General features: G+C 63.8%; 1 protein-coding gene across 1 annotated transcript in view; it reads right to left on the reverse strand.

Annotated features, from left to right (window-relative positions):
- Window positions 1–847: 847 nt before the first annotated feature.
- The window catches only part of PAXIP1 (PAX interacting protein 1), a 38,180-nt gene continuing 18,660 nt past the window's right edge, over window positions 848–20,367 (reverse strand). The window contains exons 7-21 of the mRNA XM_036246369.1: window positions 16,483–16,933; window positions 15,968–16,062; window positions 13,184–13,279; window positions 11,893–12,030; window positions 11,430–11,551; window positions 10,898–11,082; window positions 10,099–10,142; window positions 8,444–8,514; window positions 7,322–7,424; window positions 4,964–5,132; window positions 2,994–3,094; window positions 1,800–1,934; window positions 1,653–1,728; window positions 1,508–1,568; window positions 848–997 (exon numbers count right to left, since the gene is read on the reverse strand). Coding sequence (XP_036102262.1) covers window positions 982–997; window positions 1,508–1,568; window positions 1,653–1,728; window positions 1,800–1,934; window positions 2,994–3,094; window positions 4,964–5,132; window positions 7,322–7,424; window positions 8,444–8,514; window positions 10,099–10,142; window positions 10,898–11,082; window positions 11,430–11,551; window positions 11,893–12,030; window positions 13,184–13,279; window positions 15,968–16,062; window positions 16,483–16,933 — 1,863 coding nt within the window. The 3' untranslated portion in view covers window positions 848–981. The remainder of the gene's footprint in view (window positions 998–1,507; window positions 1,569–1,652; window positions 1,729–1,799; window positions 1,935–2,993; window positions 3,095–4,963; window positions 5,133–7,321; window positions 7,425–8,443; window positions 8,515–10,098; window positions 10,143–10,897; window positions 11,083–11,429; window positions 11,552–11,892; window positions 12,031–13,183; window positions 13,280–15,967; window positions 16,063–16,482; window positions 16,934–20,367) is intronic.

Below are 20,367 nucleotides of genomic sequence, written 5' to 3' on the forward strand. Positions count from 1 at the left end.
AGGTCCCGACTGCGCCGCAGCCCCACATGGACATTGACGCCTCCCGGCCTGGGATTCATTCTGTAACAATTTCTAACATGCGCACCTCCCAAAGCGTGTTCGGGGGTCAGATGGTGGGGGTGCGCTGCAAGGACGGACTCGTGCGTAGATCATGAGTACTTCGAGGCAGACGGTTCAGAAACTGGGTCACGAAGCAGATGCAGTTGCAGAGATGCACCCGGCGACCACGCCGCGGGAGCGCCGCTCGACCCGGCAGCCGGGTCCAGTGTGCTCAGCGCGTCCGCGCGGCAGAGCGGCTGTGAGTTCGAGGTCACAGGCAGCGCGCGGCTGATGCGGGAAGACTCAGCGGGAAGACTCAGCGGCCTGTGCGCGCAGCCGCTCCCGTTGGGAGCAGGCAGAGGGGGCGGGGCGGGGCGGCGGGACGCGCGGTTCCCACGGAGCAGTGCCGGCTGACCCGTGAATGTCCCTCCCAGACACCCTTCCCTAGGACAAGGGTCACTAGAAAATATTTTGCCTTGAAATTACTTAAAACTGATCCGGCCTGATGGGTCATATACATTATGCAAAAATGATGGGATGACAAGGAATCACTCAGTTCTAAGTTCAAAAGTACATTTATTTAAAATCTGGTCAGAACATCAATATAAAAGGAAAGCTTATAAGGAATAAAAACAATCAAAGTACAAAACACTTCGAATCTTCAAATCCATAATTTAGGGAGAGCAAGTCTTATTTACACCCCTTTACCCTCAGCTCGGCTCCATCAAGTGTGAAAACATTTAAAAACCTGGCAAAGGAATCGTAAAACCTTGATGTGGCTCTTAAAAGTCATTTAATACAAAACATAATTTATGTTGCTCAATAAAATCACACATCTTAAAAGATGTAGTATAATCGTCACTGTTCTCCGGCTTGAACGCGCCTGTCCCTGTGGCTGCAGCTGGAAAACCCTGCGCTCCGGACCGGGCGCCGCGGGGACAGTCAGTTGAATTTATACGTAAGCAGCTGAGGAAAACCACCTCCCGAGACGGGTCCTGACGGCCACCTGCGTCCTCCTCCGCATTCCGCCCCACCCCCAGGGCGCGCTGCCTCCCTCCGCGGTGCGCAGCAGCGGTCCAGGCGCAGCCGCCTCGGGCCCTGGCCCCCGACCTTCACCACCCCCCCACCTTCACCACCCCCCCACCTTCACCACCCCCCGACCTTCACCACCCCCCCACCTTCACCACCCACCCGGCACAGCGCATCTGGCTGTGTTCAGGCCACAGGGATGAAAAAGGCCTGAGATGATACCCCGAGTCCCCAAATCCCTCTTAAGGCAACTCCCCCAAGTGAAGGCAACACAGAGCGCCCCGCACTGTGAACGTGAGCGGGAGGAGTGTGCAGAGACGCACACGAGTGGAAACAAGGCTCCCTCTGCAAACAGCCCCTGGGCCCCGCTCTCCTCCCCCTGGTCGGGACGCCCACAGCCGGGGCAGGGCGGGGTCGGCCCGGCACCCACAAAGGATATGACTCGTAGTCCAGCGTCTGCGTGAGCACCCCCGTGAGCACGAACTCTGCGTTGTGGACATCTGAAAGCGGCGGAAACACGCAGCGTGAAGGGAGTGCGTGCCCACGCACCCCGCGCACCCCGCGCGCGCGCCCGCCGCACGTACCTATGCCGCGGGCGAAGTACTCCCGACACAGGTGGAGGTCGTTCTCGCAGGAGATCAGGATGACCTCGGACAGGCTCTAGGGGAGAAAAGCGGTGTCGGTGCTGGGCGGGGCCGCAGGCCGGGGGGCCGCCCTTCCGCTGCGCCCACCTTATTCTGCTTGTGCTCCAGGAGCTTCCGGAAGGACGGGGGCTTGGACAACACCTTTCCGCCCGCACACTCCACAATGGCTTTCATGGTGGACAGACTGGGGCAAATCCCAGGCGTGATGTAGAAATACTTTGCCTAAAAGTGAAAATACGGGCACGATATTTTTCCCATGCTTGGACTTTTCATTTTTTAGTTAATCCTCACCAGAGTGTATTTTTCCATTGATTCTTAGAACAGAGTGAAAGGGAGGGAGGGAGAGACATCGATTGGTTGCCTCCCACACGACCCTGACTGGGGCCAGGGACTCAAACCTGCAACCCAGGTGCATGCCCTGGACTGGGGATCGAACCCAAGACCCTCCCTTGCGGGCCGACGCCCTAACCTGAGCCACACGGCAGGGCTCCTTTGACCTTTAGAGCACACCATTTTTCGTAATTGTTTCTCCTGGCAATTCTGACCATGTCCCACCGTGGCCCCGCCTCGGGGACCCGGGGTGCCAACGGGAAGGTAAGCGCGTTCCTGTCAGGTCTGGCGGCACAGAGAGGAACCGAGCGCTTGGTCCTGACGGACTGGAAGCGCTCTGTGACGTGAGCCAGAGGACAGACCCTTTTGTCCACTGCTATGAAATCCCACTTGGCATCCCGTCCCCCACGATTCTGCGCCCAACAGCGGACGAGGCTGGCGGACTCCTCTGCTGTCTACACATCTCGGGGGCTCCCAAGAAGTGACGATGGTGACAACGCCCCTGTCTGGCACCCGGCTCCTAAGGCGGCCACAAAGTACCCTCTGTTTAGCGACTCCCGGGGAAACTCAAGCTCTAGAAGCACCGGCCTGTTCAGGCTCGGCGCACCCTCCCTGTTGCCCGCCATCCGGGTGTCCAGCTGGCTCCTGGACCGGCTGAGCGCCGCGGCCGTGCACGAGCCCAGACGCCTGCCCCGCTGGAGGCGGCCCTGCGCCAGCTCCCACCGCCGCTCCCGGCAGAGGCGGGCGGCCTCGGCACCGAGTCGTGAGCACGTTCTCTGCGCCCTGCACGTCGCAAGGCCATTTCCAGTTCTGCTCCTCAGCGCCACGGCCTCCTCCGGATTCCACTCCAGAGGGCGCCCTGGGCGCGCGGCCCGGGCTGCCACAGGGCGCCGGCTGCCCGCCAAGCCACTGCCCCGTCCGCGCACTTCTCCAGGCCTCCTCCCGAGTCACCTTGAAGAGTGGAGAGACGTGCGCCCTTTTCAAGGACTCCTCCAGGCTGAAGGAGAACAGCACCTCGGCCTCGGCATCCCGGAGGAGGTAGGTCTGCTCGTCTGCAAGACAAGACGGGGCGCTCAGCGCGGGTGGAGCGGAGCGCAGGGCCCGGCCACCTCCGCAGCGCGTCCCGCCGTCCCGACCCCCGCGTCCCGGAGGAGGTAGGTCTGCTCGTCTGCAAGACAAGACGGGGCGCTCAGCGCGGGTGGAGCGGAGCGCAGGGCCCAGCCACCTCCGCAGCGCGTCCCGCCGCCGTCCCGCCCCCCGCGGCCACTCGCCCCCAGACAGGCAGGCGCGCCCCACTGGCCAGGGCCTACTTAACCCCCGGAAGCACTGGAAGCCACGCCCACCTCGCCCCTGACCCCGCCCTCCGCCCTCCCCCCTCCTTGCGCCCGCCCCCCACCCCTCACGCCCAGGGAAGACCAGCCTAGTGAGGGGCTTCATTCAGGTCCTGGTGCCTGTGAACGGCCCAAGGTCCCCAGGGACACTCGACTTGATTAGTCAAATGGTATCGATTTACCAAAACACACACCCCTTTGAAGTACATGAAAGTATACAGCGATGTATAAAGAACAGTTTCACCGAGTTCTGAAGACTTCTGAGGATTTTTAATGGACTCGTTTCAGTTTGCGCGTGAACGCAAACAGCCGAGTTAAAGACCACGAACGTCTGCGTGTCCTTGTGAACACGTCTGCCCTCATCTCACGACCGAGCAGGGCGCGGGGTCCAGCCGGCCACGCACACGCCCAAGGCCCGCGACAGGGAGGGGCCCGCCCAGGCGACACTGCTGTCAGGGACCCTGCTCCCCATCCTGCCCCCATTTTCACTGATTTTAGATAGAGTGGAGGCAGGAAGAGATGAGAAGAGAGAGAGAAACATGGATGTGAGAGACACGTCAATTGGTTGCCTCCTGCACGACCCCAACCGGGCCGGGGATGGAACCTGCAAGCCAGGTGCGTGCCCTTGACCAGGCATCAACCCTGCGACCCTTGGTGCCCGGGCCAGCACTGTAACCACGGGGCACATGGATGGAGCTTAATGATTCCTACAAACACAGAACCAGCCCACCAGCCAGCCCAGGGCAGTGAGGCGGACGCCGGGAATGTCTGTGCAGGAGGAGAAAGTGGGGGATTACAAAGTGCACAAGCAGAGCCTTGGGCAGCTCCTGCGGGCGCCCCCGAAGGGAAGGGTCCAGAAGTAAACTTCCAGGACAGAGGAGAGCCAGGGCGCCGGCCGGAGCTGCAGGGAGCTCCCCAAGGGGCAGTCAGTGGGAAGAGGAAGAACCCACATAGGGAAGCAGAGATGTTTGCTGCATGGAAATGAACTCAGGACAAAAGCTTTCAAGTGTCTTTGTCATTAACACCAAGGTGTTACCCTGGCCTGTGGCTCAGTGGTCAGAACACCGGCCCATGGACCAGAGTCCTGGGTTCGGTTCCCACTAAGGGCACATACCTCACACTAAGGGCACGTACCTCAGTTACAATTTGTCCCCGGCCCCGGTTGGGGTTGTGTGGGTGGCAGCCAGTTGACGTGTCTCTCTCACATTGATGTTTCTCTCTCTTCCTCCCTCTCTCCCTCCTGCTCTATCTGAAGATTAAGTGCAAAAATGTCCTCGGGTGAAGATAAAAAAAAAAAAACTAAAGTGTTACCCTGGCCTGTGGCTCAGAGGCTAATTAGAGAGTCGGCCCTCACGCCAAAGGGTCGCAGGTATATGTCCAGTCCAGGGCACGTACCTGGGTTGCAGGTTTGATCCTCTGCTCTGGTCGTGGTCCCGAGGGAGGCAACCAACTGCTGTGTCTGCCTCACATGGATGTTTCTCTCTCCCCTCCCTCCTCTCCCCCCTTCCACTCTATAAAAAAAGTCAATGGAAAAACATCTGCGGATGAGAATTAACAAAACAAACAAGCGAAGAGGCCACCGCTGCTCACCAATAAACTTCTGCGACTTGAAGCTCTCGTCCAGCCACTCGGGGGTCACAATGTGCTTCACCACAGACACAGCCGTCAGGAACTTGACCGTGCGTGTCACCTTGCTGGCGATGAGGTGCGTGCACTTGGGCGTGGACTCGGCAATGTCGCCACCGAGAATGTAGAGCTTCTGCAGGTCACGGGCAGACGAGAGAGGAGTGAGCCCGCCCGGCCCGGGCACAGGCCCAGGCTCAGGAGCACGGCCGGGCACACGCACCAGGCCCAGGCTCAGGAGCATGGCCGGGCACACGCACCAGGCCCAGGCCCAGGAGCACGGCCCAGGAGCACAGGACCAGGCCCAGGAGCACGGCCCAGGCCCAGGCACAGGACCAGGCCCAGGACCAGGCCCAGGAGCACGGCCCAGGCACAGGCCCAGGCCCAGGAGCACGGCCCAGGCACAGGACCAGGCCCAGGAGCACGGCCCAGGCACAGGCCCAGGCCCAGGACCAGGCCCAGGAGCACGGCCCAGGCCCAGGACCAGGCCCAGGCTCAGGAGCACGGCCCAGGCACAGGCCCAGGCCCAGGACCAGGCCCAGGAGCACGGCCCAGGCACAGGCCCAGGCCCAGGACCAGCCCAGAGCACGGCCCAGGCACAGGCCCAGCCCATGGACCATGCCCAGGACACGGCCCAGGCACAGTGCCCGGCCCAGGCTCAGGAGCACGGTCCCAGGCCCAGGCACATGCCCAGCCCAGGAGCACGGCCCAGGACCAGGCCCAGGCCCAGGAGCACGGCCCAGGCACAGGCCCAGGCCCAGGACCAGGCCCAGGAGCACGGCCCAGGCACAGGCCCAGGCCCAGGACCAGGCCCAGGAGCACGGCCCAGGCACAGGCCCAGGCCCAGGACCAGGCCCAGGAGCACGGCCCAGGCACAGGCCCAGGCCCAGGCTCAGGAGCACGGCCCAGGCACAGGCCCAGGCCCAGGAGCACGGCCCAGGCACAGGACCAGGCCCAGGAGCACGGCCCAGGCACAGGCCCAGGCTCAGGAGCACGGCCCAGGCACAGGCCCAGGCCCAGGAGCACGGCCCAGGCACAGGCCCAGGCCCAGGAGCACGGCCCAGGCCCAGGACCAGGCTCAGGCCCAGGCACAGGCCCAGGCCCAGGACCAGGCCCGGCACACGCACCAGGCACAGGCACAGGCCCAGGCCCAGGCCCAGGACCAGGCTCAGGAGCACGCACCAGGCTCAGGAGCACGGCCCAGGCACAGGCCCAGGCTCAGGAGCACGGCCCAGGCACAGGCCCAGGCCCAGGCCCAGGCCCAGGCACAGGCCCAGGCCCGGCGCACCCGACTCCACACTCAGCAGTGAAAGGAGGGCCCACAGGGCCTGTCTCTGTGACCCGTTTCAATAATTCGGGACCTAATGCAAATTCTGTGTCGGGCCAACAGCGCCGCCCTGTGGGCAGGAGGGCCTGGGCTGCTCGTCCGTGGTGAGCGGCAAGCACACCCAGACCACCTGGGCTGAAATGCGTGGTCTGGAGACGCACAGTTCATTGACCGTCTCTATTTTAACAGCGACGGCATGAACAGATACAACCATGACAAATGGTCTTGACCACTGTACTGAGAATTAAAAGTAGAAAAGTGAAATCACAGTAAATGCGTAACACTAGCATTTATCATCATTTCCTTTCCTTAAAAACAACTCCGAGTGAAACGCATGAAGGCCGCAGGACAGGTGGTCACAGACCCAGCCCGCCTCCCCCAGCTGTGGCCAGCTGCACAGGCACACCTGGACTGTGGGCACTGGCATAGGCACACCCGGACTGCGCACACAGGCACCGGCACACCCGGACTGCGCACACAGGCACCGGCACACCCGGACTGCGCACACAGGCACCGGCACACCCGGACTGCGCACACAGGCACCGGCACACCCGGACTGCGGGCACCGGCACCGGCACACCCGGACTGCGGGCACCGGCACAGGCACACCCGGACTGCGGGCACCGGCACAGGCACACCCGGACTGCGCGCACCGGCACAGGCACACCCGGACTGCACACACAGGCACCGGCACACCCGGACTGCGGGCACCGGCACAGGCACACCCGGACTGCGGGCACAGGCACACCCGGACTGCGGGCACCGGCACACCCGGGCACCAGCACAGCTGCCGGCACAGCTCCCGGCCAGAGGACCGGAGGACAGCCCCACACGGGCCCTGGGCAGCCTGCACTGTGCAGAGGGCTGTGCCCGCCCGAAGCCCCTCTCCCCAAGAAGGAAGCGGGCGTGTGAGTGTGGACCAGCTCCTGGCAGAGGGAAGCCTGGCGTTCACCACCCCCCAGCAAGCAGCAGCCCTGCGGGCGGGCGGGCACAGTCACCTTGAGGTACTGCTGGACCTGGGCAGGCTCGAACCCAGTGAACAGCACCGAAGGCGTCAGCTCCGGAGCCAGCTTCTTAGTGGGCGGCGGCACGTCTTCAATTCTGCAGAACAAACAGATGCCAACCCCACTGCCCCCTGGAAGCAGTGGTCTGGAGGCGGCCATGGCTCTGGCACCCTGCCTGAAGGGGGCACGGGGAGGGGCCTGTCCTTTCCTCCCCCTTAGGGAACTCACCCAAAGACAGCCCACACCTGCCTGGCAGGACCACTCCCCCAGGCTCACAGGAGTCTCCTCTGCCTCACCGGTCCCCTCCCCTCCCCACCTCACTGACAGTTATTTAATTGATCGTAAAGAGAGGCAAACGTTCAAGGTGGTCCCGTCCCAAGTTTCCCCATCCCCTTTGCTGCTGCTCTACCCTGCCCAGCCCCACCCCCACCCTGCCCCACCCCCAGCCCCGCCCAGCCCCGCCCCACTGCCCCCACCCTGCCCCACTGCCCCCACCCCAGCCCCGCCCTAGCCCCACCCCACTGCCCCCACCCTGCCCCACTGCCCCCACCCCAGCCCCGCCCAGCCCCGCCCTAGCCCCGCCCAGCCCCACTGCCCCACCCCCAGCCCCGCCCAGCCCCGCCCAGCCCCAGCCAGGCTCTGATGTAGGCACTTCACACTGAACCTGAACCTGAACCTTTCACTTCCTTAAATTTTAAAATCCTACTTTAGCTTTTCATTGAGACAGTCAGTGTAGGTAAAAAGAAATGTTAAGTTTGTATGTGCACTTCGGTAGTTCTGATTTCACTATGAAACCCAGCGACTCCGGGCTGTGTGGGAGGGAGGGAGGAGGAGGGGCCCCGCCCTGCGTCCCTGGCACATCTGGAAGGAAAGAGCTTTCCAGACTGTGGGTGGTGACAGGCTGCCTCGCCGCCGCCGGCCCTCAAGGCCGACCTGTCGCTGACTGGGCCCTCGCTGCTGTGCCCAGCCCGCCGTCCACCATCTGTCTCCAGCAATAAGGTGAGAGACAACCGAGCTGTGGGGCAGAAAGCAGACCCCAAGCCCTCTTCGCCCTGAAACGCGGGAAGCTCCGGGCCCCGCCGGCTCTGAGCAGCCCGGAGCCGCGGGGACGCGTACCTGGCTCTCTTGGAGCACGGCTGCACGCCGGTCCCTTCGCTCTGCTTCAGTTTGGGGGACGGCCTCACAGCCTGGAACGTGAACACCAATGACTGCCATCAGCCTCCCAAGCAACGCGGTGGCTCCCCAGGGACAAGCCGAATGGTGAAGCACCCGAGACAGAGCTGCGGCCTGTCAACCCTGCGACAGCCGGGAAGGCAGCGTGGCCACGGGCCGGAGGAACCAGGGGGCCGGGCAGCCCAGACCCTGCCGCCTCCTGTCACGTCTCGGAACCTCCCCACTTTGACTCCGAGCATTTCGCCTCGTCCTCCGACTTGGAACTTGGAAGACACACTCAATGCGATTACACCCTCTTCAAAAACAAGCCTCCATGAGCCCAGACCCAGAAATGTCACCCGAGGGTCCAGACGTTACAGGGCGATCAGCAGCCTCACCGACGGCACCGTGAGAGCCAGGGCCCGCAGAAGGGGAAGGGCTCCTGGACCCCGCACGGGGCCCCGAACCCTGCTCTCTGAACCCGGCTACCACGCGCCCCGTCCCCGTCTAGAATCCGCACCTTCTCCACAAAGACACTCCCTTTGCTTTGCTATTTGAAGTAACTGCCCCTCGAGCTCACTTCCCACCCGACACACCAGCCGCATCTCCTCAGCACCGCGCTGACCCGACCACGGCACACAGAGCGGGGAGACCCGGAACCTCCCGCCCTCCGATGCAGACTCGGGCTTCACCACCGACCTGCAGGTTCGACCCTCAACCCTACTTCCCCGAGTCAGTCGGGCTCAGAGCCCCTCACGGGCTCAAGGACAGAGGCCGGCGAGGGACCAGCAACGGAGACCGGCCTTCGAGGCGCTGAGCCTCTCATCCTGATGACACCATCTCAGGGCCGTCTCAGAACCGTCTCAGAACCGCAGCTTGGGGTCTGGGAGGGGAACTCTGGCGATCACGTCCCCAGCTTCATCGTAAAAGCCACCAGGACATTCCTTTAGCCCCATGGACCGGGGGAAGGGGTCTCCTTCCACTGCTGTGTCCCAGGGGGTCAGGGGACCCTGTCCCAGTGACTAGTTCAAGCAGAGGGGACCCATGTGGCCACGGCAGGAGGAAGCAGCCAGTGCCCACAGGCTCCCTGGTCGGATCAGGTCTGAGCACAGCGTGAGCAGCACCGGATCCCTGGCAGGAGCCCACCTGTCAGTGGGAGACCCAGCACCTCACCACCTGTGCAGCTGACAGGGACGCGGGGAAGCCAGACAGGACACGCGCATCCGTCATGGAGCACAGCGTCTGAGCACCTCCACCTTCAGTCACGCTTCTGCGAGAACAGCGAGAGCGGGCTGCCTCGGGGACAGGGAAAGGGACAGCCCGGGGGAGTCACCACAACGGCCACATGGGACAGTTCGTCAGGAAGCGTGACAACTGTCCTGCCCACCACACTTCCCAGCGGAGCCCAGACACCTGCACAGAAAGGGCTGCCCCGCGGAGAACGTGCCCTGGCCGGGGGGAGCCACAGCCTGTCCCCGACCGAGCGCCAGCCTGGTGCCCTCTGAGCCGTCAGGAGCCCAGGGCCAGGCACCACCGCAGCCACGCTAGGAGCCTGTCACGGTGACAGGCAGCGACCGCCCACCTGGTGCCGCCCCACGCACGGTGCCGACGTGACCTACCGTTAACAGCTCTGCCGACACTTTCACGGGGACCCTCCACGCGTCTAGAGAGAAGAAACACATTCTCTTTAGCAGACACGTCGTTTGCACAGAGAAGCCCGGGAAGGGCGCTTTGTGGGGCTGGAGCCAGGACAGCTGCGGGCTCAGCTGGCAGACAAGGGACTGTGGCCAAGTCACACTTTCCAGTCGGGGGGAGGGGCAGGCGTCCCTGGGACAGCGGGGCACTGTGCCCTCTGGGAACTGGTGTGGCCTGCAGCGGACCATGTGACGGGAGGTGGCTGACCCCGAGGCCCCAGCACGTGTCCCTGTGTAGTGCCACACTCAGATACGCAGGACGCACCACGGTCCTCAGAGCTGTCTCAGGAAGCAGACCGTGGCTGGACACGAATGTCCGTGGTCAAAGCCACTGAAATGAGCCTCACAGCAGTGTCCCAGAGCAGAGGGTGGAGGACCTCGGGGGAGCTCAGCCCGAGTGCCTGACACTGACTGCGGTGACCATGCGGCAGGCACAGGTGCCGGCCCGTCTCGGCACCGTCAGCCCAGGGAGAGCCCAGCAGGGGCGCAGGTGCCGGCCCGTCTCGGCACCGTCAGCCCAGGGAGAGCCCAGCAGACCCGGCTGGAACTGCACCGGAGGGAGAGAGGGCACGTTTTGGGCCTGCGGCATCGCAGGTCCGCTAACCACTGGACACGGCCTAACTGGGCTCCCGAGTGTCCTTCCGTCGCTAAGGAGCCCTGCTGAGCCCGGCCTCTGGGAGCGGGCGGGCGGGCGGCCCACAGAGGGCGTCTGGGACCCACTCACCCAGGAGGCCGAGCACGAGCTGTGGGGCGGGGGCGAAGGGGTCGGGCAGGTTGAAGGCCGTGTAGCGCGCGCACTGGACCTGCCGCAGCGCCTCGAAGTTCCCCAGCAGGATGTCCCCCAGCCACTGTGCATTCACGCAGGGGATCCTCCACTCTCTGGCCTTCTCGTACTTCAAACCAGTCGGCCTTTGTCGATGGAGAGAACACGTTTGTCACACGTTAGAGCGGGCTACTGGTCCAATTTACGAAAGCCGGTAAAAACACCGCGTCAGAGACCACGGGGACGCCCTGGCGGGCGGCGGGCAGCGGGCGCCCCTCCAAGGTCACGCTGGATCACGCCATCACCAACTCCGTCTCCTTATTCCCGTGACCAGCGCACGGAGCTCACATCTCACTAACTCATCAAACCTCCTCCTAGAGTTCTGTCCGCACAGGTCACCGTGAGCGAGGTCTCTGCCGTCCCGACTCCCGCCCGCTGCCCGGCCAGCTGCTGCGCGGGGCCCAGGAGGGAGGCGGCCGCGCCAGGCGCTTACTCTTTGCAGATGAGGACGGTGTTGCTGCGGCACAGGTAGCCCGTGTACTTGGCCCCGGCCAGGTAGGCCATGAGCTTCAGGTCATCTCTGTCCCCGTCCACGAACCCGGTCACAGAAATGATCTGGGGGGAAGCGGAGAAGGACAGTGCAGTTTAGTGCAGGACTCGTCCAGGTCTGCGCCATCTCACGTGGACACGCTGCGTCCACCTCCTGGGCGACGTGGGAGACGCCTGGGCGCACATGGGCCAGGCTCCCCTCCCTCTGCTGACCAGTCCTCAGATGATTCGGGCGGAGAACATTCAACCTCTAACAAAGTTCTGCCCGACAGAGAGCACCTCTGGGACACCACTCGGGTTACTTCAGAACGTAAACAGTGTCAGACTGAGGACCCAGGCAAACATCTACGGGCGGGACGCTGACGGGCCGGGCGAGCCCACAGCCCGGAGCCAGACGGTGGCCTTACATGCTGGGAGCAGGGCTTGCCTCCGGGTGGGAAGGCCACGGGGAAGTGCAGGGCCCGGTGCGGGGGCAGCAGCTTCTTCCTCTTGAGCACGGTGTTGAGCCAGTGCGCGGTGACGCAGCGCTTCCTCTCCCGGACGGCCTGCGACACGGAACAGGTCGTCAGCAGAGGGTCCCGGGCCCCAGATGGTAAGGCTGCCAGGCTACAGTCCCACGCGGGAACAAAACACTCCCGTGACATCTACCTCTGTTCACTACAGGAGCAAACGAGTCTACCACCACTCGGGACGTCACCCCACACGAGCGCCCGTGCGCTACGGCAGCGGACCCAGCACCGCCTGAGCACCACCTGCCGGGGGAGCCCAGCGACCGGCAAGCTCACCTCAGAGCTCATGAGGAATGGACCCTCAGGCTAAGCCCTCGCCACTGTGTCTGCCTCACGGGCCCAGACCCGGAAATGGCTCTCCCCTTAGAGGGTCTCCTGGAGGCCACGTGTCACCTACGCATGGACATGGGTCTGGCCACCAAGGACACCTTTCAGGAGGGGGCTCAAGAGGCGGCCCGGACACGGCCCCTGGGGAGCAGGATGTCCAGGGCCACACCCTGTACTCGCGGCGCCCAGAGCAGGGTGGGAGGTTCACCACGCTTCACACTCCCCCGAACCCTACCTCTCTCCGGGGCAAAGACGTAAGAGGCTGGTGCCCAGTCACCTGCCACCAAGGGCGATGAAATAATTTTTTTTTATCCTCACTCGAGGACATTTTTCCATTTTTTGTTCAGATAACGTGAGCGGGAGAGAGAGGAAGAGAGAGGAAGATCGACGTGAAAGGGCCACATCGAGTGGCTGCCACCCACGTGACCTACCAGGGCCGGGGACAAACTGCAACCGAGGTACATGCCCTTAGCGGGAACCGAACCCGGGTCTCTCTGGACCGCAGGCCGACGCTCTAACCACTGAGGCAAACCAGCCAGGGTGAAAACTGTTTGTTTTGTTTTTTATTCCCCACCTGAGGATATTTTTCTATTTATCATCAGATAGGGAGGGAGGGAGAGAGAAGCATCGATGTGATAGAGCCACACTGACTGGCTGCCTCTCGTACAACCCGACCAGGGCCAAGGACGAACTGCAACCGAGGTACGTGCCCTTGACTGGAATCGAACCCGGGACTCATTGGTCTGCAGGCCAACGCTCTCACTGCTGAGCCACGCCGGCCAGGGCGATGATAACTATTTTTAAAGGTAGACACGTCCTCCCGGACACGACGTCTCCACCCAGCCGCAGCCCCAGGACTCACCTGTGCAAACATCCCGCTGACCTGGCTCTCACAGAGCAGGTGCGTGCAGCGGCCGGAGAGCGCGGGGTCCACAGCGCCGCCGTGCGCCTGGATGATCTGCAGGAGGGCAGGGCACAGTCAGGGGCACAGGGCAGCACGGGCGCTGGGCTCTGAGGAGCCGCCCTGCGCCCCAGCGGTCTCCCCACCGTGCGCCTGGATGATCTGCAGGAGGGCAGGGCACAGTCAGCGGCACAGGGCAGCACGGGCGCTGGGCTGAGGAGCCGCCCTGCGCCCCAGCGGTCTCCCCACCGTGCGCCTGGATGATCTGCAGGAGACCAGGGCACAGTCAGGGGCACAGGGCAGCACGGGGCGCTGGGCTCTGAGGAGCCGCCCTGCGCCCCAGCGGTCTCCCCACCATGCGCCTGGATGATCTGCAGGAGACCAGGGCACAGTCAGAGGCACAGGGCAGCACGGGGCGCTGGGCTCTGAGGAGCCGCCCTGCGCCACAGCAGTCTCCCCACCATGCACCTGGATGATCTGCAGGAGACCAGGGCACAGTCAGGGGCACAGGGCAGCACGGGTGCTGGGCTCTGAGGAGCCGCCCTGCGCCCCAGCGGTCTCCCCACCGTGCGCCTGGATGATCTGCAGGAGAGCAGGGCACAGTCAGTGGCACAGGGCAGCACGGGGCGCTGGGCTCTGAGGAGCCGCCCTGCGCCACAGCGGTCTCCCCAGCGTACAGACAGGCGTCGACTGCTCACAGCGGGAAGAAGGTGGAAAGCCCATTACACAGGCTCCTCAGCCCGGCCCCACACATTCGGGCCAGCCGGCGGTGCGGGGGCCTCCTGCGGGGTCAGCGGCACCGACCCTGCCCCTGGGATGATGGCAACAGACTCAGCTTTCAGGGCGAGGGAGCCGCTCTGTGCCCTGGCTGCAGTGGGCACTGGGCACCCAGCCACGGGTTACGCATTACGGGCCTCGTTTCCCCTGAACCAACATCTACCTGCACAGAAGCAACTCACACGGTTCGGTGAGGTGCACGCGGAAAAGCTTGCCTCCCCCCAGCGGCCACGCACTGACCAAGAGCGGAGCGTCCCAGCCGTGCTGTGCTGCCCTCCAGGCGCCCACGACCTCTGCCCTGGGGCCACCTTCTTCCCCAACCTCACACAGCCGCCCAGCCCTGCTAACCCAGGGGCTCTGCTCCACCCTGGCCGCCCCGCTGCCTGCACACCTTCCCCTCTCGCCCCCAAAGGCTTCAGCAGATGTGACGTGACATGTTAAATGCATCCACACACTACAGAACCTGGACCGATGCCTGAGCCTGGACACCCCCCCATCCCAGGTGGCACCCTAGGGGCCAGCGCCGGGTTGCAGGCCGCAAGCATCACTCCTGCCCAGGCCCTGAGAGTCCACCTGGGACTCCCCCCCCCCCTTGTCCAGACCCCACTCCTGCCCAGGCCCTGAGAGTCCACCTGGGACTCCCCCCCCCCTTGTCCAGACCCCACTCCTGCCCAGGCCCTGAGAGTCCACCTGGGATTCCCCTCCCCTTGGTCCAGACCCCACTCCTGCCCAGGCCCTGAGAGTCCACCTGGGACTCCCCCCCCCCTTGTCCAGACCCCACTCCTGCCCAGGCCCTGAGAGTCCACCTGGGACTCCCCCACCTTGTCCAGGCCCCACTCCTGGCCCAGGTCCTGAGAGTCCACCTGGGACTCCCCCCCCCCCTTGTCCAGACCCCACTCCTGCCCAGGCCCTGAGAGTCCACCTGGAACTCCCTCCCCTTGTCCAGGCCCCACTCCTGCCCAGGCCCTGAGAGTCCACCTGGGACTCCCTCCCCTTGTCCAGGCCCCACTCCGGCCCAGGTCCTCAGAGCAGCTGTGCGAGGCACGCGATGGCCACGGAAGCAGAACACACCCCAACCCAGTGCCCTCTGCCTGCCGGATGCACTGCTGCTGGAGACCAGCCCTCAGCACCCTCAGGACTTCATCGCCTGTGCCCTGCAGCCGCTGCCCTGTGCTGCCCACGCCCTCCAGGTGTGTGCTGCTTCTACAGTGCCCAGACCTCACCGCTGAACGCTGGACCTCTCGGACTAACCTTTGCCCCTTAAAACTTCCGTGACAAGGCACGTGGACAAGTAGACACGACCTGGCCTTTGCCCCCACCCCAGGTCCTGAGCGCCCCCCCCAGCGTGCACTTTCCCACGGCACACAGCTGCCTGAGCGGCTCACCCTTGCAGACCGCACTCCGGAGCCCCCGGCGGGCATTCCTTTACCCACCCCTGCCACCCGCCGGGTAGTGTCCTCCTCGGGCCCTCCCGGGACGTGTATCCCCGGGCCCTGCCCCTGCCCGGACTCCGCGGGGTCTGACGTCACCCCTCCCGCTGTCCCAGAAACGTCTCCCTCAGCCTGACGCGTGCGTTGTCAGGAGGTGTCTGCTGTTGTCCCTTCAGGGGCCGCCATGCGAAAGGGTGAATGAGCTGCAGTCCACACCTGGGCTGGCAGACTGGGGCCCCTTCTCACCGCAGTCGGGGTTTCTAACACTCGCCTCTGCGGACGGGGAGATGGCCCTGCGCAGAGAAGGGGACGGTCTCTACCCCTGCTGCCGAGCGCTAACCTGAGTCCACAGCCCGCGCCGTGCACACGGAAACCGGCCCCGACGACAGAGCTGGAGGGAATCCTGGGAGGCCGGGGCCAGCGCGCCCCTCACAGCTCCGTGGACGGAAGCCGGCAGGCGCTCTGCCCAGGCCGGGGGGGCCCACGGAGGAAGTGCGCCCGGCACGGCACAGCGTCTGCGGGGCTCCCGGCACCTCACCCTTTTCCAGGTGGCCAGCAGCTGCTTGTCAGACATCTGCTCGGGGTAATCGGCGATGGCGAACACACAGCCCAGGAGGAAGCCTTCTTCGGGAACTAGAGGGAACGCACGAGAAGAGGACGGTGAAGCCGGGAGCACCGAAGCCCGAGGCCCATCTTGTGAGCTCAGTGTGGACCATGAGGCCGGTCACCGTGGCGGGAGGCGCCCACAGCAGTCTGGGCACAGGTGGGCCACCCCACAGATACACTAGCCTGCCGCCTGCATAAAATGACAGAGGAACCCGCGAAGTCAGCCCAGGCGCTGAAGGCTCGTGAGCCCGGGGTGGCCTGGCATTCCGTGGGCACCAATGTTCCCGCACACGTCCGCCGGCCCACACCCACCACCACAACTCTGCTCTGGCAGGTCCCCATGCTGCAGGAACCTTCTGGGGTGGCTCCTCACCCACGCTCAACGCTCTCGGAGCATCTAGCAAGTGCGAGCCGTGCAGGAGGAAGAGAGAGGAGCCCATTACTAACTCTCCACTGCGGGGTCGTGTCCGAAGAGCGGCTGGTGCGGCTGGTGCAGCTGGTGCTGCTGGTGCGGCTGGTGGGGCTGCGGGGGCTGCGGGGGCGGGGCCTGGGGCTGTGCCGCGTGCGTCTGCATCTGCTGCTGCTGCTGGTGCAGGCGCTGCAGCTGCTGGAGCTGTGCCAGCTGGTGCTGCAGGGGCTGGAGCTGCTGCGGGCGGTGCGGCTGCGGGAACGGGGGTGGCGGCACGGGCTGCGGCTGCGGGAACGGGGGTGGCGGCGGGCCCTGTGGCGGCGGCTGGAGCTGCATGATCTGCTGGGGTGGAAGGTGCAGCACGGGCGGCGGCTCCAGGGCCCCCTTCGCGGAGCTGAACAGCACGGCACCGGCGCTCGCGTGGGCCTGTGGGCCGTGGCCCACCTGCTGCTCCAGGTGCTTGGCAGGTGCAGCCAGGGACTGCAGGATCTGGGAAGCAGAGACGGGAGTCACCACCGCCCCTGGACGCTCCGGCATCGAGGGTGAGGACGGCTCTTGCACCGGTGACACGCAGCAGGCCCGTGGGAGCCTCAAGAACAACACTGCCGCCCTGGCCAGTGTGGCTCAGCGGTTAGAGCGTCAGCCTGCGGTCCGGAGAGACCCGGGTTCGGTTCCCGCTAAGGGCACGTACCTTGGTTGCAGTTTGTCCCCGGCCCTGGTTGGTCGTGCGGGTGGCAGCCACTCGATGTGTCCCTTCACGTCGATGTTTCTCTCTCTCTCCCCCTTCCTCTCTCTCCCTGCCACTCTATCTGTACAAAAAATGGAAAAGTATCCTCGGGTGAGGATAAAAAAAAAACAACACAACACTGCCTTGCTCTCGTCTCATTGAACCCCAACTTCAGTAGAGCCAGGGGCTGGTCCCGTCCCGCTGCCTGGAGCGAAAGCTGATCGAGCACATGAACGAAGCTACAGACAGGAGCCAACAGACCTCCGTGGAGGCCGTGCTCCGGCCGCACAGCCGGACGAGCAGCAGGGGCCACGCAGAGGTGCCCCTCTCCCCCTGGCCGGCCACCTGCCCAGTGCGGCAGGCCCGCCCGCCCCAGGCTTCCCGGAGTGACGCTCAGGCACCTGCAGCCACTCAGCCTCCCCCTCGCCTCCTCCCTACAGCTGCCGACAGAAAAACGGACCCCGTGAGAATCAACATGAAGACCTAGCCCGGGGCGAGCCTCCCCAGACCCAGCGCCCAGCAGAGCCCTGCTCTGGGCACAGCACCAAGGGACAGAACAGATGCCCTCGGCCTTCCTCCACCCGCCCGGGAGCCTGAGGCACGTGCTTCCGCCCAGAGGGAACCCGGCGGGCCGGCCATCCCTGGGGTTCACGCTGCCTCGCGATGACGGGCCGCTGAGGACTCGTGCACGCGGGGGTGGGGGGGGTGCACTGCGGGAGACCACCAGGCCCCATGGCGGGGCAGACAGGTGACTCTGCTATCCTCCCAGTGAATAAAACACGTCACAACGGGTTGTCCCAACTCAACTTCTCACGGTCAATGGGGACCAAGCAGTTCACTGAAACTCAGTCTATACAATGTAACCCTATAAAAAGAACACCTTTCTTTTTCTTTTTAAATTTTTTTCTTCATTGATTTTAGAGAGAGAAGAAGAGAGAGGGAGAGAGAGAGAGAAACATCGATGAGAGAGAACACCAATTGGCTGCCTCCTGTACGCCCCTCACTGGGGATCGGGCCCACAACCTGGGCATGTTCCCTGACCAGGAATTGAACCAGCGACCTCTTAGCGCAGGGTCAACGCTCAGCCACTGAGCCACACCTGCCAGGCACATACCAGTCTTTTAAATAAAACTCTAGAAGTTCAATTTCAACGCAAACCAGAGCTATACAGAAATGTTGAATATGGCCCTGGCTGGTTTGGCTCAAAAGTTAAGAGCGTTGGCCTGCGGACTGGAGAGTTGTGGGTTCGATTCCAGTCAAGGGCACGTACCTCAGTTGTGGTTCGGTCCCCGGCCCTGGCTGGGGTTGTGTGGGAGGCAACTAATCCACGTGTCTCTCTCACATCAATGTTTCTCTCTCTCTCTCTCTCTCTCTTCCCCCCTCCCTCCCTTCTACTCTATCTGAAACTAAATAAAAAAGTAGCCTCAGATGAGGATTTAAAAAATAAAAACAATTTTTAATTGAAAAAACATGTCGCACATGTCTTAACATGTGCCCTCCACTTGACTCCCCCACGCAGAGGCTCAGCCACAAGCGTGACAGCTCTGGGTTCAGTGATGACAGAACGGGTGTAAAACTGAGCCCAGATGCACCCGGAGGCGGGCCCCCGCCTGGAGATCTCACAGGTGAGGTGTCCCCTACGGAGATTCTGTCGGTGCTTCAGAGACCCTTGCTGCGCTCTAAGCGTGAACGACAGGTGACTCTCTCCTCTCCAGGCTTGGAGGTAGCCCCAGTGCCCAGCACAGAGGGGACGTGACCCTAGCACAGCCCAGGCCCCAGCAGCCGGAGCCGCTGCCAGGAAAAGGCACGCGGGGCGGTGGGGACACCTTCGTGTCTGCGGATGGGCCATGAGCACACCCCTGCCCAGTGCAGGCCGATCCCGGGAGGGAGCTGGTGGCTGCACAGCCTTTGGCGCCACTCAACTATTAATTTCGCCGTACATTCCCCCCGGAAGCGACAACCCGCGCTGGGGAGCTGATGGAGGGCGAGGGAATGAGCGCCAGCAGGCACAGTGGGGGGCCGGACCCGCGGCTGCCACCTGCCACGCCCCTGTACCCCAACTCCAGACCTAAGTGGACCCTCACAAACGAGCTCTCGTCAGGACAGCCGGGTGCCTGGAACCAGGGCTGGCGGGGTCGGCCCCGGGCATGGGGGCCACATGAGGGCCGAGGAGGTGGGGGCGAGAGCGGACCGCCGTTCAAGACAGGAGTCTGATTGGAACGCAGGCCCGCGGCGGGCGACCTTGAGACCACCACTGTCCACTCGGCCCCGACCCTCCGCCCCCCTCTGGAGACAAGTCAGTCCTGGGGAGTCGGGGAACGGGACTCTCGTGTGACGAGGCGGAGAGCGTCCCTCCGTCACAGCCGGGCTTCACGTGCGCTCTTGACACAGAAAGTTATGGTCTGCACCGCACGGCTGCTGACCAGCAACCCTTTCCATTCACACGGGGTTTCCATGACTAGCTGCCTCCCCGGCTCCCGACACACTTCCATGCCGAGTCGGTCTGGTATCTCCAACATGTCGGACTCTCCGCTGGGGCACATACCGCTCAGGGGAGAGCTTTTCACTGTGAAACTCCGTCTTCACATCCAGCAGCCAGATGTCCTATTGGTCTCACGCTGCTGAAAAGAGCTCAGGACACCTCTCTGCAACCGGCTCCATGCGTGAGCACCCCACCCGTCCCGAGCACAGTGCCTGGACGGGCCTTCCCATTTACGGGGGGCAGGCACCCAGGGGGACGAGTCCGTCCTCTGACATCAGCCTGCAAAGATGCGCCTGCCCCCGCTGTGGTCACTCACCATTTCAAAGGACATCACTTTACTACTACATCCAAAGAGCGAATTTAGGGAGCAAACCGAGATCCGCTCCATTTGAAAATAATGTTTCTGGCCCATCTGGTGGTGCTCAGAGTTTGAGAACCACGGGGGGATCTCACATCAGCACCGAGAACCACGGGGGGATCTCACACCAGCACCGAGAACCACGGGGGGGGGAATCTCACACCAGCACCGAGAACCACGGGGGGATCTCACAGCAGCACCGAGAACCACGGGGGGATCTCACACCAGCACCGAGAACCACGGGGAGATCTCACACCAGCACAGAGAACCACGGGGGGATCTCACACCAGCACCGAGAACCACGGGGGGATCTCACACCAGCACCGAGAACACGGGGGGGGGGGATCTCACACCAG

Source organism: Molossus molossus, unplaced genomic scaffold, assembly GCF_014108415.1.
Source record: "Molossus molossus isolate mMolMol1 unplaced genomic scaffold, mMolMol1.p scaffold_m16_p_7, whole genome shotgun sequence".
In the NCBI taxonomy this organism is placed as follows: Eukaryota; Metazoa; Chordata; class Mammalia; order Chiroptera; family Molossidae; genus Molossus; species Molossus molossus.